The following is a 20,732-nucleotide window of genomic DNA, read 5'->3' on the forward strand; positions in this document are numbered from 1 at the left end:
ACTGGGTTGAAGGAAAAAATACTGCGGCTGATTTTAGCTAGTCCTATGGCAACAGGGCTTTTACTTAACAAGTGCAACACACAAAGAGATAAATGCACAACGTTTATCAGCAACATTCAGTGTACAGACAATCTGCTCCCACAAATGGACTTCACTGTGCCTGTTATGAAAGTTTCTGTCTGATACAGCTCAAGATAACCACACGGCCAGAACAAGCTTCTCCCCCATTTTCTTGGTTAACAGGATGATGACCAACCAAATAAAAAAAAATCACTGTCAATTTCAAGTAATGTCAACTAAAAGCTCTCTGAATGGTGGCACTAAAAAAAGGCAGAGTGCTCTGAAAAAAGACCCTTTGTGCAGCACTTTTTTTCTGAAAGTAAGCAGCCACATGCAGAACAATTGACAAAGATGCTTTTGCTCAGAAAAAATATGTTATTTAGACACTGGCCCACAGTATTTTGCTCGTTGTGCTTTGAGACATTGTCATGAAGTTATAAAAGAAAGCACTCAACAGCTGGACAATTTGTTGTAGTTTGGTGCAAAAATGTAAAGCAGACATTGATTTTTCATGCGTCAGTGGACTAATTTGCCTAAACTTCATGGTCTTTAGACTGTGGTAGACATGCAGATATCAACAGGCTTTCAGAACCTCTTAGTTCCTTGAGAAAGTATATCCTTGGCATGAAAGTTGTAGATACTTTGGGTGAAAACACAACAAAAGTTTGAGAAAGTTTTGAAATGAATGTTCCGGGTTTTAAGGCTTAACAAAAGTATTACGAATATTTTAATTAGGGTTTTTAATTTTTTCCATGTTATCGGTCTCTTTTGCTGCGTGTTCCATGAAGATTAACCACTAATAGGGTCATTAAGAAATGTAAAATGTGTTTTGTTTCTTTATTATATCTGCTTCATTAACACAATTACACAGAATTCCCCCAACACTTAGATTAGTGTTTGTCTTATTCAGTCAGGAACAAGATGTGTTTGCTGGCCTGCTGATTCTTAATTGGATTGTTAATATAATTACAGTCAAACAATCTTGAATTTTTCTTTCGGTGGTTTCGTGTAACCTTCCAGAACGCACACATAAATACACACAAGCATGAACGGAGTCAGCATGGAGGAATGTGAAAAGTGAAAACAAAAACACAGGGAAGAAGGAGCATAAAACAACTAATACAAGTACACGAAAGAGCACATCCGGTTGTTGACACACAGACACGATGTCCTCACCGTCTTCCTGTCTTTGTCGAGGTGGCTCACACACACATAAAACAGTATGTGCAAAGTCACTGCAGAGTAAAAGCCCTGTCAATCACCTGAGCCACTACCCAGCTTATTAATTAAGTTACATGCTTGAGAAACAGGCGCACAGTCGTGGCTGTTTGGTTGCACACGGCAGCATTAGAACCGACAGGGTGATAAATGGCAATGAACTGCCAGCCGCCAAGCTCCGGGAGGACGCAACCACCGCACAGACAGCAGTCCATGTGCATGTCTGCTTCTATACTGCCCATTTCCAGTCTTGCTGATGGACATGCCTCTCTGCGGACTCTGAGTTGAAGGTCAAAGAGAAGCACTTGGCTCCTCTCATAAGTGAACACAACTCTGCTAAGGGAGCGGGAGAGGGGACGGAAAATAAAGAGTCTAAAGTGGTCTAACAGAAGTAAAAAAAGAGAGGTAAAGTGCTTCAGAGCACAGAAAGGAAGAGAAGACAGAAGTCCAGGGAGCCGACGAGGGATCGCAGAGTTAAAGTAACAAGTGAAATCAACTAAAGTTTCTTCACGTTCCATTTTATTTGAAGACGAAAGAACTTGACAAATAATAGTTACAGGCTTCCATAGATATTCATGATTCAAATCCATAGTATATGTTATGAGAAGTGTTACATTTATAGTTACGTTCAATATAAATCTGTTTGATTCATTTACCTCACCATACTTATTAACAATTCATCATTGCTGAGAAGGAGAGGGAGGCTGACTGTGAGACAGAGAAGCTGATGTCAGGAGAAGGTGGGAAGCTCTGAGAGAATTGGAGATTTGCAGGGTGAGAAACAGCGAGGGAAAGAATGAAAAGGCAATGAAGAGGAAATATCAGTTTTAGTTGCAGAGGAAGCTCGGGGCTTGGTCGCCCTCCCTTCACCCGCTCACACCAGGAATGAATGGCTTGTTATATTATGCCTGCTAGCATTTCCTTTTTCAAAAGCCACCACTAGAGACACAATAGCTCTTCAGCACCACACTCATACCTCACACAAAGCACTTCATGCTCACAATATACTAAATGTCAGCTAGAAATGAATCGCCATTTTAACAGCCATTCATGAGCATTGGTGCAGTGATATCCAGTGGGCTTCTTTGAAATCTGGTGATTTGGCATAAAACAATGCCAAGTGATGTTAGCGATGAGTCTTACAGAGTGAAACTCAAAAGTCACTAGTCGGGGTCGTCCACTAATCGATCCCTGCACAGTGCAGTCTACATGTCAAAATGTCCTCGAGCAAAATATAAATAAGATGGATGTACATGATTTTGATGCATCTGTGGAAAAATCAACAATGAATGGTAAGCAATAAAAAGACTGACAAGCCAGCATCAGTTTTGATGGAAAAACTTGTGCAGATCAAAAATGTATGATGTGTCGTTTTTTTTGATGTCTGCAGCTCGACCACTGGTATGTTATCCTGAACGGAGCAGTGGAGATCAGCCACCCGGAGGGAAGAGTGGAGAGTCTTTGCATGGGCAACAGTTTTGGCATCTCGCCATCGCTGGACAAGCAGTACATGAACGGAGAAGTTCGCACCAAGGGAGACGACTGCCAGGTAAAGAAGATGAATGAAAACATTTAAAGGAAACTTCTATTAAGCTTATATAGAATAAGTTTTAATGCTTTGATGCTGGTTGTTCTCTGATACTTTCCAATGCTGTCTCTTTAAGCCCCCCCCGTCCCGAATAACGGTCTGCTCTGATTGGTCAGCTCACACATACCTGAGCCAGCACCACTCGCACTAGAGTATACATTCTTAAGTGCCAAAGCCATTAGGCATAAATTGCACTAATGTTTGACATGGCGACATAGTGTGATGTCATAAAGGCAAGACGACTGAAAGTGTTTCAGGAGCAGTGTCTTCTGTGTGAGCTGTTGTAAGACTTTCAGCTAACAACAAACACCGCTGCCTGCACTTTGATGTGGCAGACTTAAAACAAGCGTTTGTCAGGATCCAAATACAGATTTTTATTTAGTAAGCAAGAAGAGAACACTGTTGTACCTATAATTGCAATTTATATCAATGCTTTACAAGATATGACCATTTTTGTAGTTAATTTGTGTTGTAAAGTGTAAAGTTATTTTGTTATCTTGCTCTGCCTGACTTAATTTTCTTAATTTGACTTCAGTGTAGACGTTTGCAACCAACCCTAAATAAATCATGGCACGTCTGAATATTTCCTTTTCCCCCTTTTTCATCATTTAAAGTTCACATTTGTTAATGTACCTTTACAAAACAGAACCTTGCACGTCAGTGAAGCCACAGACCTGTTGTATATTGTCAGTGTCATGTTATTTTCGGATGAGTTCACATATAGCCTAGCACGTCTTTCGCACAAAGTCAACTTTAATAAAGAGCTCGGGTGTGTTGTCAATGTCTCCACAAAGGTAAAAGGGGCCCTGCACGTTCTTGCGGTCACCTCTGCTCACACTGCCTGGTTCCTCCACTGCACACATCATTTCCTGTCTTCAGCCACAGAGGAACTTGCAGAGACAGAGCTAAGCGAGCCAAACGCAGAAATTAAAGATTTGGTCAAGGGAAGGGCAGCGAGTGACAATGCTGTAGGAGAGTGACGAGTCACATCTGGCACTTTCTGCTCAGTTAGTTTCCAGCGTCAGAAAGAAGTGAAGGATGCCTCTGGGAGATGTCTCCTTGAGAGGATTTTGGACCACCAAAGTTAGTTAGAGTGAGAAATAGTGTTGCTGGACTGTTCCTTCCTCCCTCTGTCCCTCTGATGCCTCTCTCCACCCGCCATCATGCTTCTTCTGTGCTGTTATTCGAGTACCCGACTTTGGTGCAGAGCAGCGTTTTGCTCTACTACACCTTCACCCGCTTTCCTCATGTCGTCCTCGACCAGTTCGTCTGCATCGCTCAGGAGGACTACTGGCGCATCCTCAACCATGTGGAGAAGAACACGCACAAGGTGGAGGAGGAGGGGGAGATCGTGATGGTGAAGGAGCACCGTGAACTCGACCGCAGCGGCACCAGGAAGGGTCACATCGTCATCAAGGCAAGTGATTTTTAATTATTGTGTTGGTAGATTTTTAGGGAACTAGAGTTCAACTAGGGTAACAAAACAAAATTAAAACGTTGCATCAAGAATAAATAATATAGCATGTGATAATTTTCTAATCCTTTCTAACATATACACAATTTAAAACCGTATAAAGACTATAGATTTAATGACAAAGATCAACAAAGTGATGTTCAGTGTGGGTGGAGCACTAGAGGTGCAGGACTGCTTGGGGTCTAAACACAATGTAAAGCTCAGCTGGTGTTTCACTCAGAGCTCCGTCTTTTGTTAACTGGCTCGATATAGAAATACACTCAACCTTGTTCAAAGACATGTCCTGCACAACATGGATGTCCAAGGTTAAGCTAATAAGCATGTTTAATCTCACCCTAATCTCAGGGTGAAATAACTAAACTTCTTGAGTAAAATAACTTTATATGTATCAGATATCAGCCTTGTTATCATCATGTACTAAATACACTGAAATGGTGTGGATTGATTCGAGTACTGCCTCATTATGAATTGACCATGCCCTCACATACAGTATCTTGCAACAAAAAAACATCAATACAGCTGCTCAGTGCTCTTTGTTGATTGTTCAGAGGCCCCGTTAGCACTATTAGTGTTTGCCGGAGCATTTTCTTGTTCGCTACATTGCAAAGCGCTCCAAGGCCTTTTGATCCTTCTCCCGAGCCTCCAGAGGCAGCCAGGTATTGATCGGATAATGGGCTTGAATGATTCTCTTGGCCGCCTCTCCGAGGAAGGCTGTTGGCTCCAAAAACACATCCAGTGGAGATGAGTCAATTCACAAGCGTTAGCATTTCCGCTTCTGTTTCTGGCTTTTGTTCTTTTTGTGTCAGACAAAAAGTGGATGCCTTCCTACTTTCTGTTCCCTGTCCAATGAATCGTTTCCCCCCCACAAGAAAGCTCCGCTCTGATAACATTAGCAAACTTGCTGAAACTACAGGAGTCAAGTTTATGTGTTTCAGACATCTTATATGAATACAAATGAAAAGATTTAGTAATGAGAAATAAAACATTTTGTCCTAAATATCCATTTAGATTTGATCTTATACAAATCCAGGGATGATCTGAAACCTCAGCGACAAAAGCTCAAGTGCTTGTGTGTGTGCTCCTGTGTGTGTGTGTTTGTGTGTTACTGCTTGTGTCTTTGTTTTATTGATGGGTGACTGACAGCTCAGTTCAATAATTGCATCTTTATAGTTTATGTCCTTGTCACTTTTATGATTAATCTCAACATTATTCATTCAAATTGGTATGTAACCGAGCTGTTGTGCCTGCCTGATTCAGTGTGTGTGTGTGTGTGTGTGTGCACGTGTGTGTGCGCGTGTGTGTGCGCGTGTGTGTGTGCATACGTGTCTGCGCGTGTGTGTATAGATTATACATGCCCTTGTGTCATTTCAGCTGTCTTGTGTATGTGTATGTATGAGTGGGCACCGTATGTTTTTCCCCTTGTATCCTTATGTGTGTGTGTTGGTATATTTTTCTCTCCAGGGAACTCCGGAGCGTCTGATCATGCACCTGGTGGAGGAGCCGTCGGTGGTGGACCCCACCTACATCGAAGACTTCCTGCTGACCTACAGGACCTTCCTGTCAAACCCCATGGAGGTCGGCAAGAAACTGCTGGAGTGGTTCCAGGTGGACAGCCTCCGGGACACGGTGAGTTTGTGCTCGTGCATTTGGCTGCTTTTGGTAGATCTCAGGTGTGTGTGGACCAGCCACATTTGTATGCATGTCTGCACTCTTGTAAATGGGGCAATGGTGAGTAGTAGAGTAGACTACACATACTAAATCTGTATAAACTCTTTCAGCGTGTGGTTATTTTACGTGTGCAGGAATGAATGAAAATCCTCCTGCTCTCATCAGGACTGTTAATGTTTTGTATTCATGCATGTTGATGGAAATCATGTTCTGTGCCGCTCACGTGCAAATCGATACAGGTTCAGCCAGCTCAGCTGTCCTTGAGCCCGAGCAGCGATTTGTTCATGCCTGCCACTCCTTTTGTCCATAACTGCTTTAACCTAAGATTAGTCTTGTCCTGTCAATAGTCTTTATGTGGTTGTCATTCAGGCTTATAATCTTCAGCTCCATTAAACAGGATCTAATCCTGTATAGAACGAGCAGGGAGACAGTAACACTAGGCTGAAAGAAAGGCGGGGAGATGGAATGACAAATGGGAGAGAGAGAAGAAAGTGGACATTGATTGATGCTCCGTGTTGATTTATCGGTTGCTGCTCTGACCTTTTGCAAAGGTTGGAACAATGTTACCACCAGTGTAAAATTACGAAAATAATGGTCTCCAAATGCCCTTTACTTTTGTTTTTTCCTCTAATTATTGCAGTCCTAAATTAAGCAGCCAACTAGTGGTTGAATGTCTTTTTGCAGCCATGGATATGGTCATTATTTAACCTCCCTGCTGTTTCCGATATTGTGCTAGCTACCAAAGATTTCTTTTCAGAAACAAAACAGAAAATAAGACATCTGACCATTGATGCTGCATTTAGAGTTTGGCAGCAATTACTGTTATTTAACCATTGTATAAGACATGTTTAACGTTAGCAGTTTTTGATAGTAGGGTAACATAGTGAGTAAGGAAGCCTGCACTTGAAGCGCTGTACCTGAACTGTACCTAAAGCCAGCTTCAGAGGTCCAGCAAAAGAGTTAAACACGACCTCTGACCCAACACCTACAGTGTTAGTATTCTACAAGAGTATTGAGTAAAAGCTGCTCATACTCTTCTGCTTCTTCTGTGTCTGCTCATAAATTGCGCAAGAACTGTAGAGTGGAAAAAGAAGTGTACATGCACTGTGTGAAAAGAAGTGTATGTTTTGTGTCTCCTCTCAATAAAGCCCCTGTTGTGTCCGCAGGTAACGAGAATAGTGCTGCTGTGGGTCAACAACCACTTCAACGACTTTGAGGGCGACCCGGCCATGACACACTTCCTGGAGGACTTTGAGAAACGTCTCGAAGCGACAGTACGATTTCAAATTTAGCTTTTAATTTCACCTTTTTTTTCTCACCTCTCTTAACAGACTAGTATCTCAGATCATATGATTATTGTGTCATCATTTATATTCTCATGTAAAAACAGCTCCAGGTATTTGCATGTTGTTTTTCTATGCAAAATATACACCATGCTCCTCAGGAAACAAAACTTAATTAAAATGCGAGACTGTTTAGGCTCATCATTTTCCCATTTTTCACTCCTTGTCAGAAAATGAAGGGCCATTTGCGACTGCTGAACATAGCGTGCGCAGCCAAGGCTAAGTGGAGACAGATAACTCTGCAGAAGGCATCCAGGGAGTCACCGCTCTACTTCAGCGTGCAGGGAGGCAGTGAGCGAGGCTTCGGCATCTTTGTTGAGTCGGTGGAACCAGGGAGCAAGGCAGCAGAGGCCGGACTCAAACGGGGAGATCAGGTGAGAGGACTTCAGCATGCTACTTCACATATGATGAATCGCCTACCTGGCTACAGATTCAACTTTCCATGATCTCAGAGCTAGACTTTGGCATCGTAATTGTGAGGTAAAAGATACTGAGAGCCTGTTTGGAAAGCTTTAGGATAAGAAAAGCTTTTATCAGGAAGGTGTACAGGAACTCAGAGAACAACTTTTCAGCAGCAAGAACTTGGAGACTTGTCAGTGTTTAGGGATAGAAAAAGGAACCGGATAGAGTAGAGATCCTTAAACACACTGCATACTCAAAAACACACTTGACCTCGTCGTGCAGTAAAGATTCATCTCACTGCATGAAGACAACCTGAAAATCTCTAAGGTCACCCCGCTGAGGTGCCCCTGGGAACAAAATCTCTGAATTTAATGCACTGGTTCAGGTATAAATTGAGTCTTGAAGACCATAAAGTCTGGTACGGTTTGAGAGGTTCTATCAGAAACAGTGCCAACATAATGTATATCTAACTGCCAAGTTTTCAACAGAGGCAACTTTTCTTCAAAGATCCATCAAAAATGTTATCGTTGGAGCTTTACTTCACTAGACACATAATTAAAAGCTCTGACGTGACCCACTGCAAGCTCAGAAGATGAGCTGAAGTTAAAAAAAGGAGTGTTCTGTTGTATCTGTGGTTACACTTAACATCTGTGAAATATGAGAGCTGTTATAACCGATTCACCAGAATTACTACAGTATGTACTCTTACATTTTGATTTGATTCATTGTCTTTTGTCGAGGTAAATGGATTATTTTTTTCTTATACAGCACATCTTCTGACTTCCACAGATTCAGCTTTTCTAAAAAGGTTTTGTGTAAGAAGAGTGTAAATCAAGCTAACCAGCAGTCATTCTGCACTGCACACTTCCCTTTATGTGTTATTCAGAGAGTAACAGGCTAACCACATTGGTTGCATTTAGTAAACTGCTTAAAGATAATGCTGAGTCGAGAGTCAAGAATACTGGTAATGTAATGACAGGAAAACCAGAAGACAGCTGATGTGTTTCAGATTTCAGACGAGGGGTCAATCTAAGAGTCTGGTTTTTTTTATACCAGACACATCCCTGTATTGGTTCCAGCGGTACTGCAGTCAGTTTTGACAGTGACCTGCTTTAAATTTTTGTCATTTCATCCGTCTTGTTTCAGATCATGGAGATCAACGGTCAGAACTTTGAGAACATCGCCGTCACCAAAGCTGTCGACATTCTGAGGAATAACACACACCTCTCTCTCACCGTCAAAACCAACATATTTGGTAAGCCAAGTCAGAGTATTTGTAGAAGAATACAATCCACTTCAGTTATATCAGTGCTCATTTGAGATCTCTGTGCCTCCATCCATCTAGTATTCAAAGAGCTCCTCAGCCGGATCGTGCACGAGAAGAAGAACGGCGGCCCCCACATTCCAAAGATCCAGGAGAAAAAAGGCAATCGCTTCTCCATCCCTGACCTTCCTGGAGACATGGAGTTCCCCACAGACCACAAGAGCACCAGGAAAATGAAGGCCAACACTGTGTCAGGAGGACGGAACAAGATCAGGAAGATGCTGGAGAAGACGCGCTTCAGTATTCTGCCTCCCAAACCATTCAGGTAAGAGGATTTATGCCAAGTATGCTGTATGTATTCAGGAAGTACTTGAATGAATGAAACAGATTGTAAGTAATTTTTCTAATACTTGCTTTTACCCACTGTGGCAATGTTCAGTATTATAATATTCAGTCCAAAATGTCTTGCTTCTTGATTTGTTTTGTCTCTGTCTAAACATTTTTGTAATGCTTCTGAGGAGATTTAAAAATATCAGATTTATATTGTGTATTGCACTGTAGCCCAAAAATATTGCAGTATTATTGTAAGACCATATTGCCCAGCCCTAGTTAGAAGCATAGCAGGTAGAAGGACATCGACTGAAGCATTACATCTTTAATTCTGTCCCACTGATCAGATGTGGCACCTGGGACAACTTACTCTGTCACAGCGACAACTACATTTCATCACGAGGTCGTATCCACTACAGAGTGTTGTGAAATGTTTTGTTTTTGGTCATAAACACAAAACACAACAAGATTTACTGAGAGTTTTAAAGCGGCAGTGTTCTGTGATCTGTTTTCAGCAAAACACACCCTGTATACCCACAGCACTCTACATGTTCTGCATCCAACAGCAGATAGACACAGCTACCAAGTAGCCAGTGAACATAGTGGAGCACTTTAGCAGATAAAGATACATATACTTCCCTCAACAAAACAAAGGTTTTAAAGGTTTGAGTTCATCATTTTGACGTAAACAAAAAAAAAACAAAAAAAAAAACAATTGTGCAGAAAGAGCCAAAAACACTCATAAGGGCTTGTTGAGTGGTCCAACATTTGGCTGGCCCACAATCCTCTCTGACTGTCTCTGCATCAGTGTTGTAGCACGCTGTGACCATCTGCAGACATAAAACATTGGAGGCGTGAGCAGAAGCTTCTAGCTTTGCTGCTGAACTGAACCGTTTAATGCACCTCACAAGGTGCTCTGAGAGTTCAGCCTCCTCCTGCAGCCTGTATGAGCAGCAAACGGAGAGATTTCACTGTACTTCAACTGAAAAGCTCACTTGTGTTTAATGGAAAGTGGTGGCACATAGAAATAAGTGCAACCAAATGCAAGTTCCATCCATTTTCACGCTTTGAAATGATTTACTTTTGCACTCACATACTTGTGGTTGTATGAGAGTCAATACTCTTATCTTCAGCTGCTGTAATGTCGATAGGTTGCAGCCAAATCATAAAAAAGTGTAAAAGGCATCATAATCATCATCATATAACCATTGTCATTGTCATCCGTAACCATCCATTGTACTTGCAGCATCTGGAGCAATTGAAAGCAATTGTGCAGATGGAGGCTCATATTCAATATTCCACCCGTAACGTGCTGATACAGGCTTGATTTCATTTCATCATTTCATGCCTCTCCAGGCCTCATTAAACTCCATACTGTGTCAGAGTAAGGGAGAGACGATGCCGCTCTCGCCCTGTTAATTACGGCTCGAATGCACTGGAAACTCAGTCACTCACACACACACATACACTTACTGGTGCAGACACTGCCAGGCACATATCCACGTCCCCGCACTTTTCTCTATCGGTTTTCAGCCCTGCAGTGATTACGTCAACAAAGCCACATGGTTTGCATGAAAACTGATTATACTCTCCTTCAGTACACAAGAATACACACCGTCGGCCTGCCATTGATCTGACTCGATGCACAGCTTTCAAAGGCTCTCCGCTGCATTATATTTATCGACCGAACAAGGGCCTTCATTACTTTTTATTTTTCTGGTCGGCACCATTCAACTCGCGCTGTGGTTCAAAGGACTTGATGGCTGATTAAAGGGACTGGAGATGAGGATGGAGATGAGACGGGCGAATTGGGAGGTGAAAATTTGACAGGAGGCAGCATTGTGAAGATGTCTCCTGGGTTCATGTGTACAAAAGATATCAGCTGCACCGAGCTATAATTGAAGGGGCAAGATGTGGCTAGAATTTCTGCTTTAAACAAGCAACAAGTAAAGCAACAAGTTTGCTTCTTCATCTAATTAGTTAACAAAATATACAGTCAAAATGTCATAAAAGTAGATTTTACACCTATTTGCCTTAAACAGAAAAATAGAACGGTTTGAATCAAAGTTGCTCTCTTTTAGACAAGCTTATTTACCCCAGTAAAACATCATAAAACACCTCAGTCAAACTCAACGTAAAAGAAATGCAACTCGGCAAGCAGTCCTGGGTTGCCATTCCCCAATCAACTGTGGTTTGGTCGAAATTAACCCTCAGTGTCCCGCGTAAGATGTAGAATATTCCAGCTTCACACTTCGTCTTCACCTGCTGTCGATGCTCACACCTCTCCTGTCCCCCGCCTTCCATGTCCTCTCGTCCCAGGAGTCCCTGTAGTCTCTGTCAGAGCTGCTGACCATCTCAGAGGCTGTGTTCAGTCCAGTCTTGTGTACCAGTCTGATGTCAAGCCGTGTCCCCAATCGGCTTATAGTGCCACTGAGCTCCCTGGCTAACTGAGCTACTGGCTAACTGAGCTACTTGCTAACGGCAGCCAAAGATAACTACATCAAAGAGTAGAAGGTCCAGTATAGGTAGGAACAGGAATTAGTAGCTTCAGATTCTGCCCATTCCATCCAAATAACACCTTTTAGCACTCCCACACACATACACGCACTATACTCCATGTAAGTCTAAGGACATGGTGGCTCTCACACGGATGAATCCTTTGACTACAGTTCCTATAGAATAGTGTCTCTCTCTCTCTCTCTCTCTCTCTCTCTCTCTCTCTCTCTCTCTCTCTCTCTCTCTCTCTCTCTCTCTCTCTCTCGCTCTCTCTCTCTCTCTCTCTCTCACACACACACACAGAGGCCACATTTCCAAGGCTTCTGCTCACAAATAACCCTGTTTAATATTTAAAAATACAATTCAGATGCACCGCTTATGTACATACACAAACCCACCGTCACTGCTGCTGTCGCATCTTTTCTGCTCTTGGCTGACATTGTGCTCCACTTCAGACAAAGATTTTATATGGCAAGGACGCTCTGGCAATAAACAAGTCGTTTTTCTGCCAAATTAACATGTCTGGACCGGTGCATGTACCTTTTATACACATCCCATATTGACCAGCCCAGGTGATTTACATTCCACAGATCGGAAAGCAATAGACAGAGGTTTTAGCCTTTAGTCAGTTTGTCTCAAAAGTCCAAGGTGATTTAGTGAGATGACGATAAAGTAGTAACCCCATGTCCCATGATGCCGTTTTCATCCTCTCTGCTTCTCCTGCTGATGATACAGTTACATGTACTAAATCATGGTGGATATCACTTTTACTGTTGTGTTATTGAGTGTTTGTGCATCTAAACATTCACCCGGCGAGACATCCATATTTCACTGCATGCTCACTGCACTAAGGAGATCTGTTAATTATTGCTCTGTTAGAGTTAAAACCCTGCTCTGTCAATACATACTGTGTATATAAGTAGTTATGACTGTATTAGAGCTGCACAATATTGGAAAACTGACACACTTCACAATATATGTGAATAACAAATGGAACAGAAGCTTAAAGTGAAGCTTATTTCTGTATGTGCATGTCTTGTGTGGTCAGATTCCTAGTTGATGATGTTGTTTTTTTTATTTTAATCCTTACGTGCTTTCTGCTATCCAGCATCAAGTTGTTTTTCGGTCAAATAGTCAATCTGACAATTCCTGCAGTTTTTTCTTCCATGTGCTATTTATTTACTTGTGCCTCTGATATTTTTTTTCTGCCTATTTATTTCAGCAAATCTGTCAGTGTTTCGAACTTTGGCTATCATATATTCTGTCAATGTATGTGTGTGTCTGCTGTTTCGAGTGTGTGTGAGAATAAGAGCGGCCTTGTCACTCTGCTGCACTTGTATTGCTGAATCACTTCAGCAGAGCTTCTAGTTTTTTTGGTTGTTTTCTTTTTCTTTTTCACGCTTTTCAATGTCGTCTCTCTTCCTGTTTGTCTCCGCTGCTTCAGGGGCCTGTTTGGGTAAGAGCTCTTGTGTAACTCCCCATCCTCTAACCATTTGATTCAGTATCCATCTGCAGACCTGCGCACAGCAGGCAGCCACGCACACACATGCACGCAGACAAACACACACACTCAGCAGCACCACTGACCTTCAGCAACACTGCCAGAGGACTGCATTTATAGATTTCATGCTAATTCCTGTAACACACAAATGCCACTTTTCTGCAGAGTCGAGGTGTTTATTCCTCTTTGTCTTAACATTCAAGCTCTCCAGTTAAAGTGATCATGACTTAGGCGTTCAGTTATTCATCCAAATGTGCTTTGCAGGATTTTTCAGAAAAGGCTTTGCTTTTTTTTGTTTGTTTGTTTTGAACAGACTTATTGTCTACAGGTGGTTTTGGTCTCTTGATGTTGAGAATTTCAGAACACCTGAGCCATAAGTGAATCAGATAAACACCTGTATGCAAATAAACTTGGAAGCTTGTAAAATGATTTTTCCATGTCTAGTCCATACCTAATAGACTAGAGTTACATTCAGTGAACAAATAACTCACAAAACTGTCATTCTTACTTCAATTGAGACTATTATTTGTGACGGTCAGACTTTTCTGTAAACCCGACGGTTACATCAGGTGTAATTATGTCAGTCTTCACCTGCATTGGTCAGAGACTGAATGTTATCAGACTCTTAATATTATTATTACATTATCAGAGCAGTCCAGTCTAGTCTTAGTTGAGCCCCATGCTTTCCTCTCTCAATTCCACTATTATCCTCCGATTCTCCTTTGCCTTTCTTCACCACCTTCCAAATCCTATTTCTTCCCTTATCTCTTCCTTTCATCGTCCTTTTCATCTTTCTCTCCCCCTCTCTTTCCTCCACCTTGTCGGCGTACCACCTATCGACTGGTGACTTGAAGATTACAGAGGCTTTGCTACATCAGCACTCAGCTGTGTTAGCGGAAGCTCTGCATTACTGCACCATGTTCAGGACAAACTGTACAGACGCAGGGAAGCTACAGTTAGTATGCAGGCGGCAGGATGAGTTGAACTCTCCGTCTCAGGCACTCCGTTTACAGACTGTCACTCAAACTCACAATGACAACATATTTATGGATTTGTGCAGTGTGTATTTAACACCAATTAATCATCCCAGCATTTAAGTGCTGATATCAGATCATGCTGCATTCATTTTCTTTAATATGTGTTCCATTATGCTTATAGTTGGTCTAAAAATAATATTCCTGATATTTTAGATACTGCTTAAAGGTGTAAGATTGTCAGGGTATCAGCAGGGGTAGCACTGGATTCAGTTTCAGTGAAGGGTTCTTCAGGAATCATGGAGCGAAATTTCTTCAGATTACCTGAACAGATTGATGGCTACCGAATGTCTTCAGGGCTGCAACAGCTGCCGATGGAAGATTCTTTGACAAAAGACAACTGAGTTGATGGATTTAAGTAAGAGTTTTCATGGAAAACACAACATTTCTTTGGTGACCCCAAATATGTGAGCAGTAGCGTACACTGCTAGGGGAAAAAAAAGATGTAATAATAAAGAATTCCAGGGGATATCACCCCTACTGGTTTTCCATCATGCTTCTACACTTTGCACTGACACAGGTATTAAAATGCATTCTACGTAGTATTAAAAAGATGTTTAAAAGTCTTGAATATAACTGGATAAATCTTGCAGAAACCCTGGTTGATTAAAAAAAAACTCTCACACTTATGTTATCCATCCTTGAGGAACCTACATTTATCATTTGAGGCAGACATTTCCAAAATGACAAAACACAACCTGTCTGTGGGTCTGTCTCAGAAGAGCTGCCATTTCCATCACACATATGCAGGCCGAGGCAGTCTAATGAGGCCATTAATGTAAAGGTTGATGTTTACATATCCCTGAGCGGCTTCTGGGGAGCCAGGTAGAAAAGGCGCCTGTCTCTCAAGTCCAGTTTAGCTGCATAATGTGACCAACTGCTGGACACACACAAGACAACAGAGGCCCAACAGATGGAACAGGAACATAATGTACAAACACCCAAAGACATGGGAACACATCTGAACGAGCTAAAATCCTTGTTACCTATCATTTCTTTTCATTTGTGCTGTTTGCAATGCTTGTCCGTGTCTCCGTAAACTCGCGTGTACCTGTCTCGTTGTCTCATTGTCTTGTCTTGTGTTGTTTGTGTGTGTGTGTGTGTGTGTGTGTGTGTTTGTTGAAGTTGTGCGTGTCTGTCTGTGAATGCTCCTTATCAGCTCCTGCCGTTCTTGAAGCCGCCTCATAGATGAGTTTCAGCTGTGTCACTGCTGCATATGAAAAGACACATACAGTGATATTGATATTTTGTGTTGTCATTCTGCAGAAGAGTAGACATGTTGATTAAATCTCCTGATATTCTCTTTCCCACGGTGTTATGAGACTTTTATGTTCTCTGGAAAAAAAAAAAAAAAAAAAGCATTCATTCTAATATATTTCTGTAAAGCTGATAGAACACGAGGGAAAAACATTCAGGCAGCTTTTCTGAAATATGTCTACAGCTGCAAAATAAAACTCTCGAATTAATGTTTGAACATTAAGTTTGTCTTTAATGGAGAAAATCTAATTTTCCCCGTTCTCTCTCTCTCTTTCTTTCTTTTACAACACACAATTTGTCTTGTCATACCGCCCCTCGTTTCCCTCACTCCATCCTTCACCCCATCCTCCTTCGTCCCCCTGCCGATTTTCTCTCTAGCGATGGTGGCATGGGTCAGTCTCAGGACGACAGCATCGTGGGTACCAAGCAGTGTCGCCACAGCGTGGCCATCATGCCCATCCCCGGCAACCTGTCGTCCAGCAGCCCCGACCTGCTGCAGCCGGCCACCAGCGTCCTCGACTTCTCCAACCCGGCAGGTAAGAGAGAACGCTGACTCAGTGAAATCAAGATGTTTTATTATTCTGTTGTTGGGTTTTACATTATTATTATTGAGAAGAATGTCACCAAACTCTAGCATTCGACAGTTATTTTTGTTTTTATGTTTTTGAAGAAGTGAAATGAAACTTAGTCAAACATGAAACACATTAATGCAAAAACAGCGATCCCCTTGCAAAATACTTCAGGTAAGTCAAAACCAGGCTACTTAAAAAGAAAACCTAAAAAGAAAAATCCTGTTTTTACTCAGATTTATAAACAGAACAAATGCAAGCTCTGGTGCAAGGGAAGGTAAGCCTCCGTCTCACACACTCAAAGTTGTTTATGACCTTTGTGGTCTTATTTCAGTGCTTCTGTCCTGAAGCTGTTTGTCACACTCGACTTGAGACCTCGGCCTCATTTGAACAGCGAAAGCCACTTGTGGAGTGAAGGACTCCGATTCTCAGAGACCCTGCACAGACAACCTGTCACCCTTGAACATAATCGCATAAAGCGGCCATATGAGCAGCGCCATGCTGTGTGCATTCGGTTTCCTGGAACACAGACTCGCCATCTCTCCGCTTTCATCTTCTTCTCTCCTTGAAGTGCAGGCAAACTCCCCGAAAAAAACACAGGCAGTCTTTTGTGCTGACAAAGGAACACACGTTCACTTCTCGAAGAAGGCAACTGGAGGTTTCTAGCATAGGTTTACACACACTCTGTGCCCGGGGTCTTTCTTTTTGAATTGCCATAGCACATTTGCCGAATTGTGTCCGTCTGACAAAAGTTAACCTCCTGGACTGAAAGACTAATTTATTCTTTTCCTGTCAGGCAGTTTGTGTGCCTGTAATTAAACATGAAGGTCTGTGTGTGTGTGTGTGTGTGTGTGTGTGTGTGTGTGTGTGTGTGTGTGTGTGTGTGTGTGTGTGTGTGTGTGTGTGTGTGTGTGTGTGTGTGTGTGTGTGTGCGTGCGTGCGTGCGTGTGCGTGTGCGCGTGTGTGTGGGTGCGCGTGTGTGTGTGTGTGTGCGCGCTTGTGTGTGTTCACACCTTAGTGAGATTGAAAAACAGAGAGCAAGAAAGAGAAAGTAGAAAGGTAAAAGAGAGCGAGAGAGTGAATATGGTCCTGATTTATTCCACCGGCCATTTGTCAGTGAGCTACACACACTCGCACGGGCACACATACGCACAACTGCGCGTAGATCCCTAGTTTATAGACCCATACATCACATGTGGTTGTGTTGTACAAACACACACACGCACCAACTGGGGGTCATTAATCATCCGCTATTAGATCAAGTTTCCTTTAGTCCCATGGCTTCCCATTAGATTTAATAGTAGAACCGCTCAAACTGAACTCTGTTCCTGATGCTCTGCAGGGCTGGTCATACCACCACACTCTTACCTGTAATTACATTTGCATATGCATCACTTTTACCTTTCCACTGTTTATTCAGGGAAATATGAGTAACATGGCTGCATTTATTGTTTCATATTGTTCTTAATTATGTACTTAGTTATTATAGTTACTTATTGTATATTTTTGACCGCTCTTTGGTTGTGTTAAGGTTTTCTTGGACAGGAAAAGAAAAAAGAAAAAAATGTAGAAATACTAAAATGGCTCGCCAGTTGTACTGGCTACAGGTGTTCATTTACCCAGGCAACCCACCTATGTGAAATATATGTGTGGGAAACACTAAACTTTTAGTCCTGCAGTAGGGGGGACTTTTCGGAGAAGTAAAAAGTTCCTTCAGCCTGTTTTCCTGTAATTTACCTGACAGTATAAGAGTCAAGACTTATCTCTATCAAAATGGAAGAATGGGACAGAAGGACTGACAACGAAACAATATTGTTAAATAGTGTATGTTATAAAATGACATATACCATGCACCAGCTGACTAATCTGCTTAACTTAGTGGTTTTTTTGACCTGGATATGCATGCAAAGAAAAACAGGCTGGAGGAACGTTTTAGTTCTCCAAAAAGTACGCCCTACTGCCGAGCTCACGATATGGCTCACTTCATCATTCACACATTCATGTGTCAACCACATCTTTCCACAAACAATGGTCTCTAAATGTTACCTAAGAGAGTGACGATCAGCTGACCCTCATCTGACTTCCTCAAAGAGAATCAGACAGACTTCATGGAATCCATGCAGTGATATCTAAATTCAAGATGGTCAGTTTCAACAGTGTATCAAGGCACAATGAACAAAACAACTAGTAAACAGCATCAGCTTTAGTAGAGTTCCTGGTTAAATGAATCGGCACTGATATAGTTCACTGCAACAGAAGTGAACTGAAGTTATAAAGTGCGTCACTGTAATCGATGGACATGCCAACTAACGATAAATCCCAAAAATGCAAGAAAGAGTGAAGACTATGTGAGATTAAATACAGAATCAAAGATGAGCAAGTGTCTCATACATATGTTTATCAGAAGGCCTCAAGCTGCCAAGTGATAGGAATGATTGATTCTATATTGGGGACACTGTTCAACCTTTTCTTAATTTAATCTTGAATCTTGTTTATGTTAAGCACTTTTTTTTTCATTCCAGCTTCTCAAATGTGATGGTTTGCTGTTTTCTCTGCTATCATAACTTAAAATTGATTCTCCTGGACAGTTAAGCAAGCGAAGCAAACATCTCACATTTTTCAATTTTTTTTTTATTTTTTATATTCCCTAGACTGAGCGATTAATCACTTAATAATTCCAAGTACATCCATGCTTAAAACAACAAAAGCTGACGCAGTTAAAGAAGTAAAGTGTGGACATTAATGCTGTGCTGTTCTTTTCGGTTCCTGGAGATAGAGGCAGAGCAGAAGTGACGACGTCTCTCTGTGTCCTTTCATGTGTGGCTCTGAGCGAAGTCGTTCGCTCAGATCCTCAGGTTCTTCTTTTTAATTCTCTCTTTCCAACCACTTTGTTTCTTTTCTTTCCTTCATCATTTCGTCTCTCCCTTTCCTTTCCTCCTGCGACTCTCCTGCCGTGATTTTAAACAGATGTTCTGGTCTCGACATGATGACTCATACTCGGCCCCTCTGGTTTCACACGAACAGATTAAGGCTACGCTACAAACTCCGCCGGTCTTCCCTCTTTTTCTCCTCAGTCATCACATTTCCATTTACTATGTCTCTTTGTTCTCTCCCACACTCTTTCTTCCTCTCGTATATTCACTGTGTTCTCTCTTTTTTTCCTCTCTGCTTGCCAAGCCTTGGGACTGTACTGTAAGTATACTCACCTTCACTGCTACTGTTGGATTGTCTCTGTCTCTTCTTTCTTTAATCTGTGAACCTTTTTTGCACACTCCATCTTTGATTCTCTACGTCCATGATTTTCATCCCTCAGGCTCTGGATTCAGTCCTGTATTGTATTTATATTTCTCCACTTGACATCCATCCTTGTGAGAGAATGTATGAGGCTATTCACATTTGGTGTCAACGTCCTTCCAGAGTGATCCGATCACAAGTGGGCAACTAGACCAATAACGGCAATATCCCCAGACTCCCTCGCAAATGGCTCTATATTAGGAGTTGTTGAGTGAGGAGAAACTTAAGAAACTTTGCAAAACTTTGCTCTGAATCATTCACACCTTCCTGTAAATTCAGAATTAAATGAAATACATTAAGTTGTTTTTTTCCTTATAAAAAAGTGTCAGTTTGTCATGGCACAGCTGTACCAGCCTGTCTGCTTCACTATCTAAAGTGCATCTTACTTCCCAGCACACTGTTTCAACTAATTTTATGATTTTCAATTCATGAAAGACCACAATTAATTGATGGTAGACATGTCATATTTTACAAATACATTAAATGGTAACCAACATAGGTTACTCCTCTTGCCATCATGCCCTACCTTCTTCTGCTCCATATGCTTAACTCTGTGATTTATTTCTTCTGACTTCATGATGCAGTGACTGGGAAAAGCTTTGGCAAATAGTAGAAACGAAGGCGAGAAGGAGCCTTGTGGAGAGCCTCTCTTTGTGCTGTGTTTGCAAAAACCCCAGACTTTTTTTTTTTTTTTTTCTGTGTAGAAATCCTCCTTGGCTTCGGCCCAGGAACACATTCTCTGGTGCTGAAGAAAATGAATGATACCTTATTAAAGATGATAATTGATTGGGTGTTTGGTTGGATGGGCAGCAATTGTCCTCCTGCGTGCAGGTCGGGTCGCAGCTCGTCCACAGGATTAAATATGATTAAGCCCCCCGGATATGATAGCCAGCTATTAGCCAAGAGCTTCCCACTCTCTCATCACAAATCACAGCTAATGAGACACAGAGCGTTTAGCCTCCACTCTGTTCATCCTCACTGCCCTGCTGCACATAAACAAGAGAGGACCTCTGCTGCCACAGCATCACAGGAAACATGGAGGAGCGACACGTGCATTCTTCTGATGCAGTTTTTGCATTTCTGATCCTAAGAATAAAAGAATTGAAGAGACACATTGAGATGCCGTCTTTAAATACAATCACTGTTCACATGTCGCTTGATGATACTGATGAGACATAAATCCATATGTCCCAATCAGCAAAACTACATGCACTGGCATAGACATTAAGATAGA

General features: G+C 41.9%; 1 protein-coding gene across 6 annotated transcripts in view; it reads left to right on the plus strand.

Moving 5' to 3' along the window:
• LOC119031093 (rap guanine nucleotide exchange factor 6-like) overlaps positions 1–20,732 on the plus strand; it is a 153,783-nt gene that overhangs the window by 105,892 nt on the left and 27,159 nt on the right. For all 6 annotated transcript variants that reach the window (XM_037119279.1, XM_037119273.1, XM_037119274.1 and 3 more), the window contains 8 exons: positions 2,669–2,827; positions 4,131–4,283; positions 5,802–5,966; positions 7,175–7,282; positions 7,522–7,725; positions 8,900–9,008; positions 9,099–9,342; positions 16,014–16,171. In XM_037119279.1, coding sequence (XP_036975174.1) covers positions 2,669–2,827; positions 4,131–4,283; positions 5,802–5,966; positions 7,175–7,282; positions 7,522–7,725; positions 8,900–9,008; positions 9,099–9,342; positions 16,014–16,171 — 1,300 coding nt within the window. The remainder of the gene's footprint in view (positions 1–2,668; positions 2,828–4,130; positions 4,284–5,801; positions 5,967–7,174; positions 7,283–7,521; positions 7,726–8,899; positions 9,009–9,098; positions 9,343–16,013; positions 16,172–20,732) is intronic.

This window comes from Acanthopagrus latus, chromosome 13 (assembly GCF_904848185.1).
Source record: "Acanthopagrus latus isolate v.2019 chromosome 13, fAcaLat1.1, whole genome shotgun sequence".
Lineage (NCBI taxonomy): Eukaryota > Metazoa > Chordata > Actinopteri > Spariformes > Sparidae > Acanthopagrus > Acanthopagrus latus.